The 22,999-nt window shown below is 33.9% G+C and overlaps 1 protein-coding gene across 1 annotated transcript; it reads right to left on the reverse strand.

Annotated features, from left to right (window-relative positions):
* Positions 1-551: 551 nt before the first annotated feature.
* LOC121406329 (tryptophan 5-hydroxylase 1-like) lies at positions 552-21,202 on the reverse strand. Its single transcript, XM_041597354.1, is given in 14 exon segments — positions 552-935; positions 2,547-2,680; positions 4,060-4,155; positions 4,504-4,560; positions 5,411-5,480; positions 6,034-6,169; positions 6,999-7,045; positions 7,636-7,734; positions 8,278-8,328; positions 12,539-12,606; positions 13,379-13,482; positions 18,766-18,967; positions 19,537-19,653; positions 21,108-21,202. Coding segments are annotated over 14 exon segments (1,440 nt in total). The 5' UTR covers positions 21,192-21,202; the 3' UTR covers positions 552-760.
* Between the last annotated feature and the right edge of the window lie 1,797 nt (positions 21,203-22,999).

Consider the following 22,999-nt stretch of genomic DNA (forward strand, 5'->3'; position numbering starts at 1 on the left):
CATTTCTCCTTTCCCCGTTTTTTTTTTTGGGGGGGGTCAGCCAATGGGGGGATGTGCCCCCATGCCCCCCCCCCGGTAGTTACGCCACTGTATGTCCATATGGCAAATAAAACTTCGGTATTGTTATCTTTTTTACCCCATGATGGTTTAATGGTTTTATTAGAGATTACATTCAAAATGTTTTGACATTCCATCTTAATCCCTCCCCCAAAACCCCAACATTGATGAATTGGAAGAAACGGGGGTTTCTCTTCAATGTTATAATAAGGACAGAAGTATTTCGTTTGCAAATGGTGAACTGGCTCTTTATTTGCATTTTATGATCCAATAATATTGTTTTATTTGTTAAGCGGTATTTTAGGAAGAATTTTCACCAACAAAACAATTATCTCTTGTGATTTTTTTTTCATTTCTTCCGTAAAAAGTGTGGGGGGATGTTTGTACAGGCCATCCCCCCTCCTCGAAAAGTGGGGGGATATATCCCCCCCCCCCGGATTTACGGCAGTGATTCAACGGTGTTCAATATAGGCCTATAGTTTAATTCAATTTGACGACAAGTTACTTACTGAAAATTGATTAAATGTATTAATAATATTGTACATTAATAGGGTCGTACACTTTTGTTTATAAAATATGGGTGGGGTCTCCACCCTTCCCCTACAACACCCACATACACACCCACACACACGCAGAGCAAGTGCTATCCATTGGATTTTCAACCTTGTTTTTTTTAATATTTGGGTCGACAAATAAAATTTATTCAACTATCGAATTTCGATTGCAGTTTGACCAAGACTTGCATGAGGATCGTCAGTTCATCTCTCACAGTATTGATGACGTCACATACATCACGTGGCGACTTGAGGACTTCTACACTCGATGTGTAGGGGTCATAGCGTACCTCGAACGGACGCTTGATGGTGGCTGCAAATTCCCTATGGGTAAAAAATATAATAATTGGTAAATCATTGCACTGTAAATAATTCACATGTTATAAGTTATTGGATATGGATATATAAATAATGTATTCCCTTTCTTAAAGTGATTGGTTAACATTGGTTTGACTTTTAAAAAATCTGAGCTAGAAGGTCACACTTGTCACCTGTGTCTGTGATATGTTCCAAAAATGAAGCCCAGAAAAAATTGCGTTCAAAAATGATTATTTAGTGCTTCAAAAATTGAAATATAAAGTGACCGGAAACACCTTCTTAATTTCATCTCATACACTTATGTGTACTATTTAGGTGTCTATAAGACGCCTATTTACAAAATCGGGGTTTGCCTTGTAGTTTTAGCTTTTCATTCTCAATAATGGTTGTTATCAGGGTTTATTAGTTCTAATACATGCACTTGTACACATGTTTCATCTTGGTTTGAGAATTTTTTAAATCGGCTGCTCACAAAGTTAAACAATACCTTTAAATTCAAACGGGTGGGAGTTATAATCTGCGTTCATGCTTAGCCTATAATCTTTCAAACTCTCAACTTTTTAAGTCTATCCTAATGTGCAATGTGCATATGTATGGCAAAAAATATCACTGTGTTTTAGTTTAATGCCCCCCCCCTCACCATTTTTTATACAATTTAATTTCAATACTTCATATGTTTTCATGAAACCCGTCAATATAGTGCTTCGAAGAATTCTCTTCCTCAAATAACTATTTTTCAATGACTATTGAATCCCTTTTATCATTTTTTCGCAAAACTTCCACTTAACTGCACTTATGATTATGTCATTTTACAGACTGAAAAATTCAAGGGTTTCATTTCTCATTTACTAGTAATTCTGATCATTGCCTTAAATCCCAAACGTGGGTATATGTGCCAAAGTTTTGGGGAAGTGCCCCCGACCTGGGGGCGATGCAGGATATTTTGATCGATAGGCTTCTTTTTTTACTCTCCTTTCTTCCTTAGTTCCTTTGCTCCCTTTTTTTCCTTTTTCCCCCTCTTTATTTTTTTATCAAATATACGAATATAGAATATAGGCTAATATAGGCCTTTCAAACAGAGGGTCGTGGGTTCGAATCCTAGCCATGGCGTGTTTTGAGCAAGAAAATCATCCACACTGTGCTGCACTCGACCCATGCAGGTGAAGTGAATGGGTACCCGGCAGGATTATTTCCTTGAATGCACTGAGCGCTGGTGATGGTAGCTCGAGCTAAAGCCGGGGTAATAATAGCAGCGCTTTGTATCCTCAGGCAAAAAGCGCGAAATCCAGCTATTATTATTATTATACCTGACTTAAATCATAAGGGTGATCGCAACTGCCCTCAGTCTGTGGTGCCGCCCCTGAATGACCCCTATTTGAGTGATCCCACCCTCTCTTTTGTTTATATTTGGATGGCATTTTCCCTTTGTTTTAGCAAGACAACTTTTTCCTTGTCAGATTTTTTTTATTTATCTTTATATCTATTTTTCTTTCTCAATTTTCACTTTCTTTTAATATCTCTTTTTCTTTTCGTTTTTGTTGTTCTATTTCCTTTTACTTTTGTTTTTCGTTGTTTTTCTTTTTTTTATTCATTCATTTTCTTTATATGCTTATGTACCTCATTTGTTGTTTGGCTTCTTCAAAGCTCTTGGAGATGAAATAGGCTTCTTGGTAAGTCGTGATCAAACATTCCTGCTTTGACGTCACATCCGGGTGAAAGGGCAGTACCTTCGCGTCCGCTGACAATGCATGCTGGGTAACAAGTACAAATTTACGTAGGAATTCGATGTAACAAAAAAGCGGACTTTTGTACAAGCGAAATAGCATTCATAAAAAATAACAAGTTGGTATGGAACAGCATAACTCTTCTAAAAATGAAAGTCTCGTAGTCGTGCGCCATTGAATAGACAAGTAGACACATATTTAATTACAGTAGCGATAGTAGAATTATTAGTAGCAGTAGTAGTAGCAGTATTATTATTATTATTATTAGTAGTAGTAGTAGTAGTAGTAGTAGTAGTAGTAGTAGCAGTAGTAGTAGTAGTAGTAGTAGTAGTAGTAGTAGTAGTAGTAGTAGTAATAGTTGTTGTAGTAGTAATAGTAGTAGTAGTAGTAGTAGTAGTAATAGTAGTAGTAGTAGTAGTAGTAGTAGTAGTAGTAGTAGTAGTAGTAGTAGTAGTAGTAGTAGTAGTAGTAGTAGAAGTAGTAGTAGAAGTAGTAGTAATAGTAGTAGTAGTAATAGTAGTAGTAGTAGTTAGTAATAGTAGTAGTAATAATAGTAGTAGTAGTAGTAGTAGTAGTAGTAGTAGTAATAGTAGTAGTAATAGTAGTAGTAGTAGTAGTAGTAGTAGTAGTTGTAGTAGTAGTAGTAGTAATAGTAGTAGTAGTAGTAGTAGTAGTAGTAGTAGTAGTAGTAGTAGTAGTAGTAGTAGTAGTAGTAGTAGTAGTAATAGTAGTAGTAGTAGTATTAGTAGTATTAGTAGTATTAGTAGTATTAGTAGTAGTAATATTAGTAGTAGTAGTAGTAGCAGTAATAGTAGAAGTAATAGTAGTAGTAGTAGTAATAGTAGTAGTAATAATACTAGTACTAGTAGTAGTATAGTAGTAGTAGTAGTAGTAGTAGTAGTAGTAGTAGTAGTAGTAGTAGTAGTAGTAGTAGTAGTAATAGTAGTAGTAATAGTAATAGTAGTAGTAATAGTAGTAGTAGTAGTAGTAGTGTGGCTATGTATTTTTTGGTGCTGAATTTCTTTTCGTGTGTTAAAACTGCATATTGGGTGTTTAAATCAGCACATCTCGCTTTTTAATCAAACATGTAAATATGACTATTGATTCTGATGCACTTATGATAATTATCCAGTCAAATTAAGGTAGATACATTACGCGAGGAGCACTTAACATAATATTTAAAATAAAACGATGTCAAAAAAGCTTACGGTATCTTTTGAACTAATACTTTATAGGTCTATTGTTTTAATAATAATATTGTATTCTGGCGTCCTGAGTAAGTTTTTTATCAGAGCACTTTGACTAGAATATTCTTCTTTTATTCTTTATATAAATTTGATGAGGTACGGTAACCGTTCTGAATATATTCAAATTAATGGACTGTTTCAAATTATGGGATAGCTTACCTTGAGTTCACCGATAGAGGACAGGAGTCCCGCTCCATAAGCTCTGGTCTGGCCGTCTTGTTTACATAGCCCAAACTCAACCGTAAAGAAATAACACTGTTCAGAGAGAATTAGAATGGTAAATAAAAGATAGATGAGAAACTAAAACAATAAAAAATGACTGCCACATTCAATCAACTGCGGATCCGTGACTTCGAAGAATAGATCCGCATCCGCGGGAGGCGGTAATAACCAGATTCTCTAATATTATAGTATTTCGACTTTCCATAATTTTTTTTCGTTCAGATTTTCATATCTTGCTCAAGGAATGAGAGATCATGTGTCATATACTGTGTTAATTATTCAATTATGTATTGTTTGAAAATATTTATTATAGCGATTTTAAATAAAGGAACCCTGTGGAAGGGTTAAAGAGAAAAAAAAATAAATCATCATTTTTCTCACCGTTGTGAGTTTATTGATGTCCTCATCTGACGCTCCTAACGAAGCCAATCCAATCTCCTAAAAAGAAACAAACATACAATATACGCAGAAAAAGGTTAACTTTCATTATCCAAAAACAAAAGCAATCATAATGAGGGTTGATCTCATACAAACTTCCTAAGCAACCCCCTTTTTTATTTGAATTTAATTCATAAAGAGTATAGCACTCGAATTTTAATGAGTAACTTTTGGTAATTATGTCCTTCCACAGAATCGAAGGCAGAAATGGTATCACATTATTTAAAAAATATAATTTATGTAACATCTAGGTTATGGTAAACTAACTGTGTAGTGAAAGTCAGTTTGAAAGTTTTTTTTGGGGGGGGGTATAGGTGCTTCTATTAGAGGATACACTGTAAAATCTGTGGGGTTAAAACTGACACCAATTGGTGTTAATAGAGGATCGCATGCTGAGGTGTTAAAATAACACCCTAGAGATTGAACACAACACCAAAGAGTGTAAATGTAACAACCATAGGTGTTGTAATAACACCTATAGGTGTAAAACTAACACCACCAATTTAACACCGGTGTAAAATAACTGGTGTGGTCCGCTATGTACACCCGGTTAACACCACAGTTTTTGCTGGGTACATTCACATTTACATGTATATCAAAGGTTACAAAATTATTAATCACATTCATATCTAAAGTAACATAATTAATGGATTTTAAAATCATGAAACGATTGTCGCAGTATGAAATTACATAATCATATTTAAGTCATGCTGAAAGTTTTTTTTTAAACTTTAATTGATGGATATATTATAGGGTAAAATTCAACAAATGTTATTGTTTGTAACCAATCCTCCATGCGAATCGTGATAATTCTTGTCGAATAATAGAAAAATAAAAATATTGAGCTTACATGTGAAAATTGAGCAAAACTTTTGTCCGCCAGCAAAGGAACATGACCGAGTAAGTCGTGGCAGCAATCCCTAGAACGAAGAGGTGGAAACAAATAAACATTCGATATCCAAAATTGGAATGAAATTTCATATACTGAAGTTCCCTTTTCCAATAATATTCATCATTAATTCATCAACTATTGGTAATTGCCCTCGTATATTGTTAAATGTTATAAAGTGATTCGTTAAACAGATCTTAACAAAATATCCATCCTTTGTAAATTACAAACAATAAAGTAAGAAAAATTATTTAGTGATGTTAATTTTTTTTATTTATAACATACTGATTTGTATGTTGTGCCAGTTTTATTTATTTCACTCCTTCGGTAACAAGTGTATACAGAGGCCTAAACATAATTAAAACTAAACACGAAATATTATCAATTTATTACAAAATTAATATAGAAATTGTGGTATATAAACATTATATTATATTGTTCTTGTACTATTATACTTTTGTACTCAAATCATATTTTGTGGGCTTTTATATACTTGCGATTTTATCGTTATTTCCCCCAAATAAGAAAGTAACAAAAATTACATGAAAATTGTCATTTCACATTTGAATGCCAATTACACTTACGGTTCCGGAGTGTAGAACGGACACGAAGAATGCCGGACATACTGTGTACAATGGAATAACCGGAACGCTAAACCGGCAAGGAAATCTCGGGAGGATAGGTATCCGGCAACCGGTCTTATCTGGAAGCCAGTTTGTTCTAAAAAGGACAGAACAGATCAACGAATTCATTATGCAGGCGTAAGTTAAGATTGATTTTTGACTGAATGATTATAACAGGCATAACCTCCACCCAGTGGATAAGGTATAGCTTTCATCAGATTTGCGACTCAAGTTCTGCGACGTAAATCAGGCTACAAGAAAGATATGCCTATGATAAAAAGAATATTGAAAAAGTATCCGATATTATGTAATTATAAGAACCCCTCAATCACTTATTCTTCATTGAATATTGATTCTTATTGTTTGCAGCAGTGGCACAACAAGGCGTAGGAGGACATGGCCGTAATACGCGGATTTTTTTTTTTTTTTGCTGGGGGGGGGGCAGGACGCATAAATTTTTAGATAAATCTCGAAGGCAAGAGTGCAAAAGCGACCGAGCTTGTCATTTGGGACGCTTTTGCATTATTTTTTGTGAAGAGAAATCGAAGGATTTCGTGCATACTTTTGGTAAATATTGTGTAAATTTTCAGTAAATATGCAAATTTTCCTATGGGAACTGTCCCCTGCCGGGTACGGCCATGTATGAAGGAAAATTCATTTTCAAAAAGTCGCAAGCAATCGAAAATTTTCGCCTTATTAAAATGAAAGTTTAAATTTGTGATAAATTGTTAATTAGTATTCAACAAAATGATATATTTTCCCTTTTATATTTTCCTCGTTTTTATTATTGTTTGTTTGTGGACCGGGGGCAGAGCCCACAAGCCACAGCGATTGGAATAATTGTATTGCAGCCCCACAACAATCTACAATAGTCACCAAAGAAAAGGAAGAAAAAAAAGAAGAAAAAAAAATTAATAACTGCATACCTTTGAGAAATCTGGAGACATCCTCCAACTGTGGTATTTTGTCCTCTCTGTATTCGAGAATAAGACACAAATAAGGACAAGAGTAATCACTCAAACAGCTATTAGTATAACGTTTCATATTTCTCTCTGAAAAAACGTATATTTATAACAGGACTTCTCCTTAATTCATGCAGTGACTTTGTCATGATACTGTCTTATCATATGCCAATTGGCTCAAGAGGCGCCTGAGCGGCCTGCATGCACGGGAGGGAGTTGACTGGACTCAGTTCTTATATTTTCAAGCGAGGATAAACTAATAGAAACGAAGAAAAAAAAATGGACCCAGCTTGCTTATATCACTACATAATGGACTTCATAAACAATTTCTCACAATATCTTTTAATGATTTTGTTTTTACTAGAATAAAAACATCATGAAAGGTTACAATTTTTACAAGTAATGATTGCACGATTAGAGCACAAAATAAAAGTAATGAAAAGTGGCAGAACAAATTTATAAAGTGACCTAAACACGTCGTTGGTTAAATTCCATTACCAACCTCCATTATTAAATTCGGTTCCCCCTCCTCTGGAATCTTTTATATCTTATCAATCCAAACTGATATCAAACTACAATGATTGTTAACTGCATGTCTCACCTGTATACTCCATCTCTTTTCAAAATATTGAAATTGTTCATGTACTCCTCACACGCATGCGTAGGATACAATCTGTTGAGTTCCGAAAAGACCACGCCCCTGACATGAAAAGTTCATGTAAATAAGTTTTTATTAATGATGTTTTCGACATTATTGTATAATAAAGATTCGTGCAGAGAATGTCATGATCATTTCCACTGTCATGCAGTTGTTGCTGCTGATGACGATGATTGCGGAGGTGGTGGTGGTGATGGTAATCATGGTAATAATGATGATGATGGTGGTGGTGGGGAGATGGTGGTGATAACTATGATGGGGATGATGATGGTGTTGGTGGTGGTATTGGTGGTGGTGGTGTGGTGCTGATAATTATGATGAGGATGATGATGGTATTGGTGGTGGTGATGATGATGATGATGATAATGATGATGATGATGATGATGATGATGATGATGATGTGATGATGATGATGATGATGATGATGATGATGATGTTGATGATGATGATGTGATGATGATGTTGATGATGATGATGAAGATGAGGATCATCCTCATCATCATATCATAATGACGACGACGATGCTGATAATGATGAAAATTATCTTTTTTCGTATTACAAGGAAACAAGACTAATTATACTCACCATGTTCTTGTTTCTTCATCTGTATATTCAACGCGTGGAATGAGTTCACCGCTAGAGGAGGAAAGGAAAAATAAGAAAAAGAAAACGTAATGAATTGTTAACATTAGTTTATAATAATAATTTCTTCAGTACGTTTGTTTTTGTTTTCTATTGGTTTATTAATTACAATCATTCATCTCTTTTCCTTGTCATTATTTTCGGTTCAGAATCAATTCAATCTATTGATATATGTTCTTTAGTATTCACTGTTATGTTCATAATATATCTATATCATAATGGGTATTTGTTTGTTCATAAAACTATCAATAATTTAATTCAAATAATGTTGACGCGCACCAGAGGCGTATAGATGGTAGGGGCTCAAGGCGCTTACCCCCCCCCCTCAAAAAAATAATGACCAAGGGAAAAATAAGGAAAGAAAGGGAATGAGAGAAGGGTAATATTATGTGTCGAAATCTATCACAAAATTGGACTTTTGTAATAGAAATGGAAAAAATGCCTTACGATACGCCCGCCATAATAGCCCCCATTTTTTTTTTGGGGGGGGGGGGTTCATTGCGCCAATGACGCGCACCCCCCCGGACCCTATTAGAAAAAAACACACACCTATATTTAACCTCAATAATATTATTCAGGAATATGTTTCTTTTGATGTGGTATCTGTTCTAATATTCCCTATTTCAGTTCCACCTCCTCAACATGTGGACCCCTCTCCTATACCCAAACCGCCTACATCCTTGTAACCATATTTTATTCATTTAGTTAGTTTTTTTCATATTTATTGGTATAAAATCAATCTCAAATCAATCAAAATATTACAAGTGATCTATAATTGGAAACAATTATATACATGTACATAGTTATACAAAACAGGGGGGATGGTTGTGGCAGAATATTCATTGATTAATTTGTTTCTTTCTTTTCCCCGGTGGTGTGATGCCGAGGATGGTAGTTTTTTTTTAACAAGTAAGTGCGTGCTTTTGGTGAGCTATCTGACTGATAATGTTGTCAATTTTCTTGGTAAGGGTGTCGACAAAGATTATTGTAAGCATAAAGGGGCGAAAAAAATAGAAAAATGTGACGTAAAGAAAATATATAGGGTCACATAAAGGAAAAACTTTTTGAGGGATGCGTTTCGAAGAAGATATCCGTTACTTTAATAGGTTTTAACTTCTCTGATGATGTAATTCTCCCAAGACATTCATTATCTCGATATACCTAGCATATTTTGGATAATGAGCTCGTAGGGGATTAATTATGGGATTATATCCTCGCGCGCACAATTACGCTATAAGTGTATAGGGTCCCTCATTTTGTGGTATATACATTATATGGGAAGCGGCTCCCACTTAATAACCACATAAACGTATCGGGTGAGGCTTCACCCAATCCTATCCAAATGACTTTATTTTGATATGGCGCCTATCCGTTACAAAATTATCAAGTGATTGCCAATCACATGTTTGTTACACAAACAAGAAAAGTAACAAAAGCAATCCCCTCCCCGCTCACCCCCCCCCCAAAAAAAAAAAACACAAGAGAATGTGGCAAAGTGATGACTAAATACATCGGTTTTATCTAAGTTAAGTGATTGGTAAATAACGTACAGCCAGAACAAGATATACACGCTAGAATTATATACATTATATGGGAAGCGGCTCCCACTTAATAACCACATAAACGTATCGGGTGAGGCTTCACCCAATCCTATCCAAATGACTTTATTTGATTTGGCGCCTATCCTTTACAAAATTATTAAGTGATTGCCAATCACATGTTTGTTACACAAACAAGAAAAGTAACAAAAGCAATCCCTCCCCGCTCACCCCCCCCCAAAAAAAACACAAGAGAATGTGGCAAAGTGATGACTAAATACATCGGTTTTATCTAAGTTAAGTGATTGGTAAATAACGTACAGCCAGAACAAGATATACAAGCTAGAATTATGATATAATTTTCAAACAGGTATTGATAATATTGTTATTATTATTTCCAGGGGGATCCACACTTTACAAGCTTTGCTTTTAGTGGATCCCCCTCATTTCCATTTCTGCTCTATTATTATACTGTTTATTTCTGTTTTTACGAAGTAAGAATGCCCTATAAAATTGTACTTGATTTGTATTGCTTTATATTACTTTGTAAGTTTGTATTATGTTTGAATGGAAATGAAATAAAGAATTGAATTGAATTGAAATTGAATATTAAAAGACGGTAACTCGTTATCGAAGACACATATTATGAAGGTATGACTCCTTTTCCTTTACAAAGCGCTGCACACACACCTTTCACAATTATACATTTATAAAAAGAAAAAAACTATTTCCTTGCAATAGATTTGTTTCAAGATATCACCAGCAACATAATCTTGTTAAGAGTATTTTGCTTGTTCTTTTTTTCATTTCTTCAGGAATCTCAAAAATTCTATAAAAAATATTAAGGATCACAACATGTTTTTATGCATGTGGAAGAATTTGTATGAGATTTTGTGAAGTTCCCTTATTTCAATATTAACTCATCAATATGGAAACCCTTTAATGTCATAATTTTTCCTAAAAAGTTGCTCACTGCAATGTTTTTGAGAAAAAAAGAGAAAGCGGAAGCACACTTAAACATAACACCAAAGAGTGTAAATGTAGCAACAAAAGGTGTTGTAATAACACCTATAGGTGTAAAACTAACGCCACCAATTTAACACCGGTGTAAAATAACTGGTGTGGTCCTCTATGTACACCGGTTAACACCACAGTTTTTGCTGTGTGGGGACTGCATGGTGATCCTTTCTTGTGGTAAATGATATTCACTATTGTTCATTGGTTCAATTCAATTCAATTCAAATTTATTTCCACAATTTAAAAATATACGTATATACAAATCATTGACATTACAAGATATATTACACGTGGAGGGGTCAAAGAAAGCATAACTGCTTGTATAAATTGGCCCCTAAAGTATAGAATAAATCATATTAATACATGTAAAGTAAACAAACGATATAATCATAACATAATTACAAATAAGTCTAAGAGAAGGGATGGGGGTGAAAACAAATCATTACAATAAATGGAAAGCCGTGTTTAAAAGTGTTTTGTTTTGAAGACATTAGTGATTATTTAGCGCGTATGAAAGGTTCACCAGTCGTATGAGTCGTTCTTAACTTACGAACAGCCTTACGGACAACTTTATGAAATAACCACCCGGGGGCCGTTTCATAAAGCTGTTCGTAAGTTAAGAGCGACTTTAAGAACGACTGGTGAGCCTTTCTTCTGCGCTTAACCATCGCCAATGAATATACCATTTACCACAAGAAAGGATCACCAGTCATTCCTAAAGTCGCTCTAGTTACGAACAGCTTTATGAAACACCCACCTGGTCATGCCCCGATATTTTATATCATTCTGTCGATATTGTTTCCTAATATATCTTTATCAATTTTTATTATTTTTTTCTTCGGTGGTTTTGATGGGAGCTTCCTTCTTTTTTACCATTTTGTCAAAATATTGCAATTTTGTATGATAGGAAACCAATAAATATTTTGTTAAAGAAAGGTTCAGATGCTTTAACTTTAATACCAGTGGTGTATACATCGACACCAGGAAAAATTTAATAATGTTTTCATCAAAATAAATTATTATCTGTGTTGAAGGAGCTAGCATTTAATGACGCAAACCCATGTCTTAATATAGATTTACGTCACGCGTTAACATGTTTAAGAAACGGTTATCATGTTATTTAAAGAGATGTTATAAACAACTTTGTAGGGCTTTTCCATTCTTTTCGTTCCCGTATATCTTCCCTTCATGCACGATTAAAACTAATTTGATTGCGCTGACTGACGTCATGACTTTAAACAACCAATCAAAATATGGGAATAACGTCCTTGGAGTCCGGGCGGACCAATCAAAATGCTTTAAACTGCAGGAATATCCAGGGATGTCTGTGCGGGAATATAATCTCGGTGCGGGCGTGCAAAAATGAACTAATAAATTTAACACTGACACGTGATGTAAATAACTAACTATACCCCATTCCTGACACGTGATACAGATAACTGACCAATCACAGTCACGATGCACTATTCCATACTTTGACAAATTGCAATGACACGTGACGCAGATAACTGACAAATCACAGTCAAAAGTTATGCACCAGCTATTCCATATTTTGACAAAGAACAATAACACGTGACACAGATAATTGACCAATCACAGCCACGATTAACGCCCTATTCCATATGATAACATGCGATATCAAATCTTACTGTTTGTATTTGTAAGCAATATCGGCGAAGACTTTCCGCCGTTGTCTATATTCGTTGTCTTTGAATCCCTGCAAGACAAAATGCACGAGGGGAGACGAGGGTTGAAATGAAAAAAAAAAGTTTTAAAAAAGCATGAGAAATATTAACCACATAATGTTGTAAAGAGCAAAGAGGCACTCATTTAATTTACATCGCGAAATATAGGAAAGAGTGATTAGTGAAGAAAATGATTACCAGAAAGAAATAATATGTAATATAAATATCACTCAGATTGCCGCTTAAATGACATGATGAGCGATGCATCATCCACGTCTTCGTGCATTGCTAGACATGGTGATCTTCATGGTAATTTACTACGAAGAGAAGACCCTAAGCTCCCGGGTAATGAATACAATGATGACGCAAGTTCAATGGGACTGACGACTCCTTAGTCAATCCCGCCAGCCCTTCGCGCGTAATATTGTTTCCTTTGTTTCTCTTGTGACTCTTTTGATGTTGTTTTGCCATTACCATTCATTTATCTTTATCATGGAACTAATCGTAGAAAAACAAAATAAAAACAATCATAATTTGGGGGTTCTCTTGCTTCGCGCGCTCGCATTTTTATAGAAATTTTGCATTGCCTCCAACTTAAGATATCATACCGCCCCCATAAAATTTCAATCATTATTATTGGGGCTACGTCAGTGAACATTAAACAATATAAAATGAAAAGAGTGCTAAACTCCGATCTGCAAAAACAAGCTTGGATATAAGCTTTTTTTTCTTTATGGAACTAAATGACAATTTGGAACGTTACTAAATTAAAAAATGGGGCTCTAATTAGATTAAGTTTCTTACGGGTGATCTGCATCAGTTCGGCCCGTATGTTAATACCCTGTTAGCACTTTTATCCAAGTCTGAGATTTTGCGAGGAAAATCAGGCACTTTGTTCTTCCATTCTGCTGTGAAAAAAGAAACAACATATCATAATGAATTAATTAATGGATGGATGGATGGATGGATGAATGAATGGATGGATGGACAGATGGATGAATGAATGAATGAATGAATGAATGAATGAATGAATGAATGAATGAATGAATGAATGAATAAATAAATGAATGAATGAATGAATGGATGGATGGATGGATGGATGGATGGATCGGATGGATGGATGGATGGACAGATGGATGAATGGATGGATGAGATATTGCGAGGAAAATCAGGCACTTTGTTCTTCCATCCTGCTGTGAAAAAATGAAATAAACTATAATAAAAATGAATGATTGAATTAATTAATCATTAAATGAATGGATGGATGGATAGGTGTATGATGGAAAGAATGATGGATGAATGAATGAATGAATGGATATATGGATGGATGAAAGAAAGAATGAATGAATGAGTGAATAAATGAATGAGTGAATGGATGAATGAATAAATGAATGCATTAATTAATTGATGGATAGATAGGTTGATGGATGGATGGTTGGGTGGATGGATGGATGGATGGATGGGTGGGTGGTGGGTGGATGGATGGTAGGTGTGGATGGATGGATGGATGGGAGGATGGATGGGTGGTGGGTGGATGGATGGGTGGATGGATGGGTGGGTGGGTGGGTGGGTGGGTGGATGGACGGATAGATGGGTGGGGTGGTGGGTGAGTGGTTGAGTCTGTGGATGGATGGAAGGATGAATGGATGGGTGGGTGGGTGGATGAATGAATGAATGAATTTATTTATTTATTTATTTATTTATTTATTTATTTATGGATGGATGAATGGAGATGAGAGGAATAAATTGATGGATGAAAAAGCAAGGAAGGGTCGATTGGTGGATGAATGATTAGATGAATGAATACACAAAGGTTGTTCTTATTTTCATGCGGTGCTGGAGCACCGCATGATACACCTCCAAAGATGAGAGATACTATTTGTGTTTTCGTTTGTTACTTTTTTCTAAATGAGAGTATTTCATGTTTGTTCTGTGTTGTGTTTGTATCTGTCTTCTTGCCTGACTATCTCCATTTTTCCTTTCTTCAGATGCTTGCTGAGATGCTGCTTAAGAAGTGCTGGATTATTCCATCTTCCTCACAATTTATTAATGTTTTATGCTTCTCCTGTTTTGATAAATTTTTTAAATGGTTGATACAAATAACTCCTCTTTCAATTTTTATGATAATGATTCATCTGATAGAGAATCCAGTGACTTTGATACCTCTTCTGCCTCATATGATAATAATTTTGCAGATAACTTTAATCTATCATCTGAGGAGTTAAATTATGCCAATGATTCTAATCAATGTTCACTTCCAATTCCCTCCTCGAAATACATTACTCAATTACAATTAAAAGAAGTAACAAAAAAAAAATTCTAAAAACTCATTTTCCTTACTGCATATGAATATCAGAAGCATAAGTAAACATTTTGAAGACCTTCAGATTCTTTTAGACAACCAAAATAAAAATTCTTTCTCAGTTATTGGCTTGACCGAAACTTGGCTTTCCACAGACACAAATTTACCTTACGCAATAGATGGATATGATTTTATTGTTAATAACAGATCAAAAAAGTTGGGTGGGGGCGTAGCACTTTATCTTTCCATTAATTTTGAATTCACTGTCCTAAACGAACTTAATTTTATGAATGAGTTTATTGAGTCACTATTTATTGAAATTTCTATTCCTCATAGCAAAAATATAATAGTTGGAATTATTTATAGACCCCCAAACTCAAACAATAATGATTTCCTTCAATTTTTAACATCTATTCTGAGTAATGCTAGTTTTGTCAACAAAGATGTATTTGTAATGGGCGATTTTAATATCGATCTATTAAAACATGCTAACAACAATTTCTCACATGAGTTTCTTGAAACACTTTACTCAGCCTCGTTCTTGCCATTAATTTCTAAACCTACGCGTGTTAGTAATCACTCAGCCACTCTCCTTGACAATATTCTATGTAACTCATTACCACCCCCAGAATCGTTAATAGTCCTTTCTGATATTACTGATCATTATCCAATTATGTCATTTTTTAATCTTAAATGTTCCTTAAATAAAGTATATCCCATACCAGCTAGACGTAGGGCCACCCCAGAAAAATTAGCTAGTCTTGGTGTCAGTTTAGATAGAGTTGACTGGTCTCGCGTTTATAACACTGACGATGTCGATTTATCTTTAGGCAATTTTTTAAGTATTTTTAAAAAACATCTAGATGATCATATTCCTAAAAAGAATGATAATCGAGTTAATTATAAAACATCACCAAGACTTCCCTGGATTTCTAACTCCCTCTTGCGCTCAATTAATAAAAAAAACCGACTGTACTATAAATTCAAAAGAAAGAAGAATGAACATTCAAAAATCAAGTATACTTCTTATAAAAATACATTAATAAAAGTCTTGCGTGCAGAAAAAAAGAAATATTACTCGATTCCATTAGAACGATATAAACATGATATGAAAAACACATGGAAAGTTATTAAGCAAGCTTTGAATATTTCAAAAAAGAAATCAAATATTACTAAAATAAGATTTAATAATCGGAATATAGAAGATCCCACAGAAATCGCCAATGTTTTAAATTCATACTTTTCTACGATAGGGGAAAATTTGGCACAAAAAATTCCACAATCTAATAAGCATTTTTCTAAATTCTTGGGACAACCTAATGCCAATTCCATTTTCTTCTATCCGACTACTATTTATGAAGTGACCGATATTGTTTCCTCCTTAAAAAATAAACACAGTGCTGGTCATGATGACATAAGTAATTTTATATTAAAAGGAACCATATCGTCTATTGTTGAGCCCTTGACACATATATTGAATAAATCTATTTTAAGTGGTATTTTTCCTCAACAAATGAAACTTGCGAAAGTTATTCCCTTATTTAAAAAGGGAGACGAGCTTGATGCTGGTAACTACCGTCCTATATCCTTGCTCTCTTCTCTTTCTAAGATTTTAGAAAGATTAATTTTTATTAGAACAACTAAATTTCTTAAAATCAATAATATATTCAGTAACTTCCAATTTGGTTTTAGACAAAAACATAGCACTATCCACGCTCTTTTAAATTTTGTGCATAAAGTAGCCCATTCTTTAGATGATCATTCGCATCTAATTGGTATATTCCTGGACTTCTCCAAGGCATTTGACACTATTAACCATGACATTTTACTTTACAAGCTTTCTCATTATGGAATACGTGGAATTGCCTTGGAGTGGTTCAGGAATTACCTTAAAAATAGAAAACAATATGTTTATTTAAATAATCATATCTCTGATCAACATGTCATTAATTGTGGTGTCCCACAAGGTAGTATATTAGGGCCTCTTTTATTCATTATTTACATTAACGATTTTCACAGATCATCTGACATTCTTTCGTTCATTCTTTTTGCAGATGATTCCAATGTATTTTTTGCTCACAAAAACCCTGAAACTCTAGTTCAGATCATGAATTTGGAACTGCTTAATTTGACTCAATGGATACGCGCCAATAAACTATCTCTTAATTTAAACAAAACCAAATATATGATATTTAGTAATTCTATTGAATCTTTACCTTCTGACATTATCTTTGATGATACACCTTTACAATGTGTTTCCCAAATTAAATTTTTAGGAATTACAGTTGATAATAAGCTTTCTTGGAAACCCCACGTTCTTAATGTGAGCAAAATATTATCTCGTAATATTGGTGTAATTAATAAGTTAAAACACTATTTTCCTCCGGTCACATTACTCATGTTATATTCCTCCTTGATTTTACCGTACCTTAATTATGGAATATGAGCATGGGGAAATACCCATAATTCTTTATTGGACAAAATACTAATTTTACAAAAGAAAACACTCCGAATTGTATGTAATGCACCAGTTCGTTCTCATACAGATCAATTGTTTCTGGAACATAAAATCATGAAAATAAAAAAATTATATTTATTTCAATTAGGTCAATTCATGTATAGATACAAAAATAATTCGTTGCCACGCATATTTGACTCTATGTTTCACCAAAACCAATCCCTCCATAACTATCCCACCAGGCAGTCAAATGAATATCACTTGCCCCTCCTCAGAACGCATCTAGCACAAAATACTTATTTATATACAGGTCCAAGATTTTGGAATTCCCTTGACGATGAGATTAAAGATGCCCGTTCTTTACTCTCCTTTAAAAACAAATTAAAATTTATGCTCCTTATTTCCTAATGAATTATATTCACTATTTAAACTGAAATTTTGTAGCATTTTTTGCTAATCTATTTATGTTTTTACAGAACATAAAGCCTTATTATTATTTTTTATTTCATTTTTTTTCCAGTTATACATAAAATTTGAAATATAAAAGTTATAGCTTGTCTATACATTATATTGTACCTTTTATATTGTATGTGTGTATGTCCGAGTGAGGGTGGGTGTGTGTGTGTGCGTGTGCAATGGTGTATTGTATATGGGTGTGTGTGTGAGGGTGTGTGTGTATGTGTGTATATGTATGTGTATGTGTGTGTATGTATATGTATGTGTTTATTATATATGTATGTGTGTAGACATAATATATATATGCAGCAAATTAGCTTAGCATCCCTCTCCCTATCTCTATTTTCTTTCTATATTCTAGGCAGTTTTAATCGTCCTATTGTCCACCTCATGTTCCTGTGTTGTGTTGTTTCGTGTCATTTACTATTATTATTTGCCTTTTCGTTATTTTCATGTATTACTTTACGTATATTTCTATATTCCTTGTATCTATTTTTGAGGGGTACACATTATACAAGCTGTGCTTTTCAGTGGACCCCTCCATTCTTCTTATGATATATAATTGCATTGATTTAATTATATTTAATGATATTGATTGTATTGATTTGACTTGACATGTATGTTAATTTATATTTAAATTAATTTCAAATATGTATTTTTTTTCCAATATTGAATTTTGTTCATGCTATTGTTTATTCAAATTGAATCAATCTATCTTGTACTTATTTGTATCATTTTGAAGAATGAAAATAAATTTGAATTTGAATTTGAATTTGAATAAACAAATTACAACGTGGACAGATAGTTGAATAAGTAAGTAAATGGATAAATTAATTAATTAAAGAATAAGATGAAAAAATATAATATGATCTAAACAAGCGAATATACTGTAATGAATAAGTTATTTATAATACTAGTATACTAATTGATCAATTTATTTAATTCATTTTAGTTAGTAAAAAAATGAACGCATACCATTATTGTCAGTCTCCTTCTTATTGGTCGAAGTGTTAGAAGGTGGGGTCATGACCTCTGTCAACAACATGGCATCCTTCATAAAAGCCATGACGTTTTTCAACATCTTCTTCTTGCCCTCACAATCAACGAATATCTCAAGTTCTGAGCCCTTTCCATTGGCTTTCCTCGACTCAATATGAAGTACCCGGATGTCATTTTCCTGTAAAAAAAATGATAATAATAATTTGGATTATGGAAAGAACAGTCGATTATTTTGAGGTGGTTGTATTCTAGCCATACACGCGTGTAACAATCATAAACTAAAGAAAGGTACGTTATAACTAAAAGAGGGAGAATGGGTGGCGGCAGTCGTGGTGGTGGTGGTGGAGGTGATGGTGGTGGTGGTGATGACGGTGATGATGATGATGACGAGGAGGAGGTTGAGGATGATGATGATGATGATAATAATATGTCCATATATATATCGCAGTTACTATATGCATAATACTCAACTGCGCTGATAAAGAAAAGGATGATGAAGAAGATGATGATGGTGATGATGATGATGAAGAAGATGTTGATGAGGTATAAGACAAAGAAGAAGAAGAAGAAGATGGTGATGAGGTTGAAGACAAAGAAGAAGAAGAAGAAGATGATGGTGATGAGGTAGAAGACAAAGAAGAAGAAGAAGAAGATGGTGATGAGGTAGAAGACAAGGAAGAAGAAGGAGGAGGGAGAGGAGGAGGGGAGGGGGTAATAAGAAGGATAGAGGAGGGGGAATATTCATACCTTAAACAGTTTAAGAACCTTTGCTAGATTGCCTAATTCATTCTTGATAGAGAAGATCATCGGTGTGTTCGTCAAGACATCGGATGATGACATTCTTCTCAGCAAGGAATAACGGTCCTAAAACAATAAGAAAGAATACATTAAATGCAATTCATTCATTCTTTTCCATTAAAAAACATCAATATGTACAGTTTATATACACATGTATATAAAAAAAATAGATCAAATATATAAGCATAGCAACTTGTAAGTGAAAGAAATAAATGGAAAATGGAACACCTGTTGAAATCTTTTTTGAAAAAGCTTGTAAATGGCAGGAGTCCCAAAAGATAACAAAATACAAATATAATAATGATAATAATTATATTAGATGAATGAATGGATGGATGGCACATGGATGGATGTCCATTATTAATCAACCTGAGCCCCGTTGCATAAAAGTTACTATTATGGTAACCATCCAATGGTAACTACCATGGTAACGTTGATCACCAACCAATCAGAATCAAGGATGCCAGACAAGTTACAATTGGATGGCAAAGTTACCATAATGGTAACTTTTATGCATGGGCGGAAATCTCTCCCAAAAGGTAGGGGGGACAAGGGTCTGGAAAATTTCACAAAAAAAAGGCTATTACCTAAAATTTAAGGTCATTTCGACGAAAAGATATTTGACAAGCAAAAAAAAAAAAGGTCTTCTCGTTCGAAAACGCACGTTTTATTCACATTTTGAGTGATATATTTCTTAGCATCACTAAAGACCCAAAATAGTAGGGGGGACATTTGATATTGTGTCCCCCTACTATTTTCAGTAGGGGGAACACGTCCCCCTGTCCCCCCTGGGATTTCCGCCCATGCTTTTATGCAACAGGATCCTGATATTACTGGCGATATAAACGATAACACTGTAGTGATTATAATGATAATAGTAGCTTAATCGAATCGTAGTTTAACTTGATGAGTACGACAAGCGTGCTTTAAAATATCAAAAATAATCAACAATCTCTTGTAGTGTGTTTCTATACTTGTTTTTTTTTAAATAATGCATGATACCCAACTCGTACTCATCTGATCAGGCAAGTTTGTTTTTAGAGATTGTACTACTTTGATATGATAAGCATTTTGTAATTACTGAATGTATTATTATCATGTTTATATTCATGTTTTTGTCTTGTAAAAAGATTCTGCAATTCAGCCTCTTGCTGCGCATAAATTATTCGATAAACCATTACCATTACCATGAACATAATTATGATAATGATAATAATATTAATGATATAATTAATCATAATCACACAAACAGTAATGTTGTAACGATATTAACAAATGATAACAATAACGATAATATTAAAAACGATAACAAAAACATAGATTTTAACACGATGACTAAATGAAGATGAAGATTGAGATAGGAATAGAAAGTGAAAGATAAAGAGGAAGGGATAATAAAATGAAAACAATATGACGGCAATAATTCAAACTAAAACAAGAACAAGATTTTATTTCTTTATTCATGCATGCGAAATAAATATAACAATCAAGTAGATTAAGATATAAGGGATATATCCTACCGCTGCATCAAAGCTCTTGGCATGAGTCATGTTGACGAGGCGTTTCTGTTCCCCTCTGAGCGATTCTTTTCTTCTTAGTGACATGATGATGAGGAGGAGGAGGAGGGGGATGAATGTCGACCTCGATCACGAATGGATTGATAACGTTGATCTTGGAAGGTAGTCTACCTGACGACCTCGAACACTTATGCGACCTCGTACTGATTGACTCGGATTGTCTTGGAAGGGAACGGACTTGTATCCTTTATAATGAGCAACAGAAATGAAGATTATTCAGTCATTTAATTATTTTGGTTGTTATTATTTTTAGGCCGACATTGCAATTTATCATGTCGTATTGCTTATGTCATTCTAATTATTTTATTCTTCGTCTTCGCTCACTTTATAAACATTTTTTAAAATCATTTTATGCCTAATTTTGTTTCTTATACAGTCAGAGTAATATATTGTTTTCTTGTAATTTGTAATGAATTTTCAATTGTCATTTATGTAATTGTTACGTGTAATGATTGTGTAATTTGTTGTATAAATAATTGATGATTTTTTATTCCGTTTGACCTCCTATACAGTGCGTCCCAGAATAAACGAAACCGAGATTTAGCGATCATTTATCATAACTTAATCATAAATAGAATAGACAAATGACCTACCAATTTAAAGCTTAGAATCTCCTCTTTCATCTGATATTACTTAGGTTATTTCTTATTCACGCATGAGCGAGCAAAAACAATTTGAAGAAAGGATACCGAAAACTCATTTGGCGGGGTTATCTGGGTTTCAAAAAGAAAACCACATTTCTGAAAAGTTCAATATCTGCTCTTTAATTTGGTACCAAAATTACAAAAAATGGTCAAGAAATAAAAAAGTTCTGTTCATTTGAAATAAGGCTTGCATTTCCATAATTTCATGAGAAACGTTTCCCACAGAAGCTTTCGATGGTGAACAAAAGATTTAATGCATGGCTGATCGTCAACAAAACAGAGTGTCGAGAGAGTTTGAAAGCCATCCTGGAGAACCTCTTCATTTTATGAAATTATTGAAATTCAAGCCTTATTTCAAATGACCAGAACTTTGTTATTTCGTGACCATTTTCTGTAATTTAGGTATCAAATTAAAGAGGAGATATTGAACTTTTCAAAAATGTGGGTTTCTTTTTGAAACGCAGATACCCCCCGCCAAATGAGATTTTGATATCCTTTCTTCAAATTGCATTTGCTCACTCATGCGTGAATGAGAAATAATCTAAGTAATATCAGATGAAAGAGGAGATTCTAAGCTTTAAATTGGTAGGTCATTTGGCTATAATATTTATGATTAAGTAATGATAAATGATCGCTAAATCTCGGTTTCGTTTTTTCTGGGACGCACTGTATATTCATTTTCAATTCCATATGGAAAAGGGCTATATATGCTGATCATGTTATATTTTGTATAAATGAATTCAAATAACCAAATAGAAAAATCACAAATCTGTTTGTTATAAGGACCAAAAGCATGCAATCTCAATTTAAATGACTAAGCTCGATTCATCACTTTAAAAACTTTTTTGTCAAACTGAAAAAACGAACGTCATTATTCCTAATTCCAATTGAATTTTTAAAAGAGAGTAATTACTCAAATAAAAACGAAATTCACTTTCCCTTCCAAAATACAGTTAAACTGAGGAAAAAAGGAAAAATGGCACTTCATGACGACTTTATTATTATTATTTTATTTTTTAGAGGATTGACGTAAGGAATTGCACTGACCACAACTTTTGATAGGAGGAAGCCTTACTTATTCTTTTTTTCCGACCTTAAATCCATTCTAAGAGTGCTCAAGGCGTTTTTGAAGAAATGTTACAGGAAATTATAGGAAGAAATTAAGAGAAATGTTTAGGTAGTTTTTTTCGG

Source organism: Lytechinus variegatus, chromosome 19 (genome assembly GCF_018143015.1).
Source record: "Lytechinus variegatus isolate NC3 chromosome 19, Lvar_3.0, whole genome shotgun sequence".
Lineage (NCBI taxonomy): Eukaryota > Metazoa > Echinodermata > Echinoidea > Temnopleuroida > Toxopneustidae > Lytechinus > Lytechinus variegatus.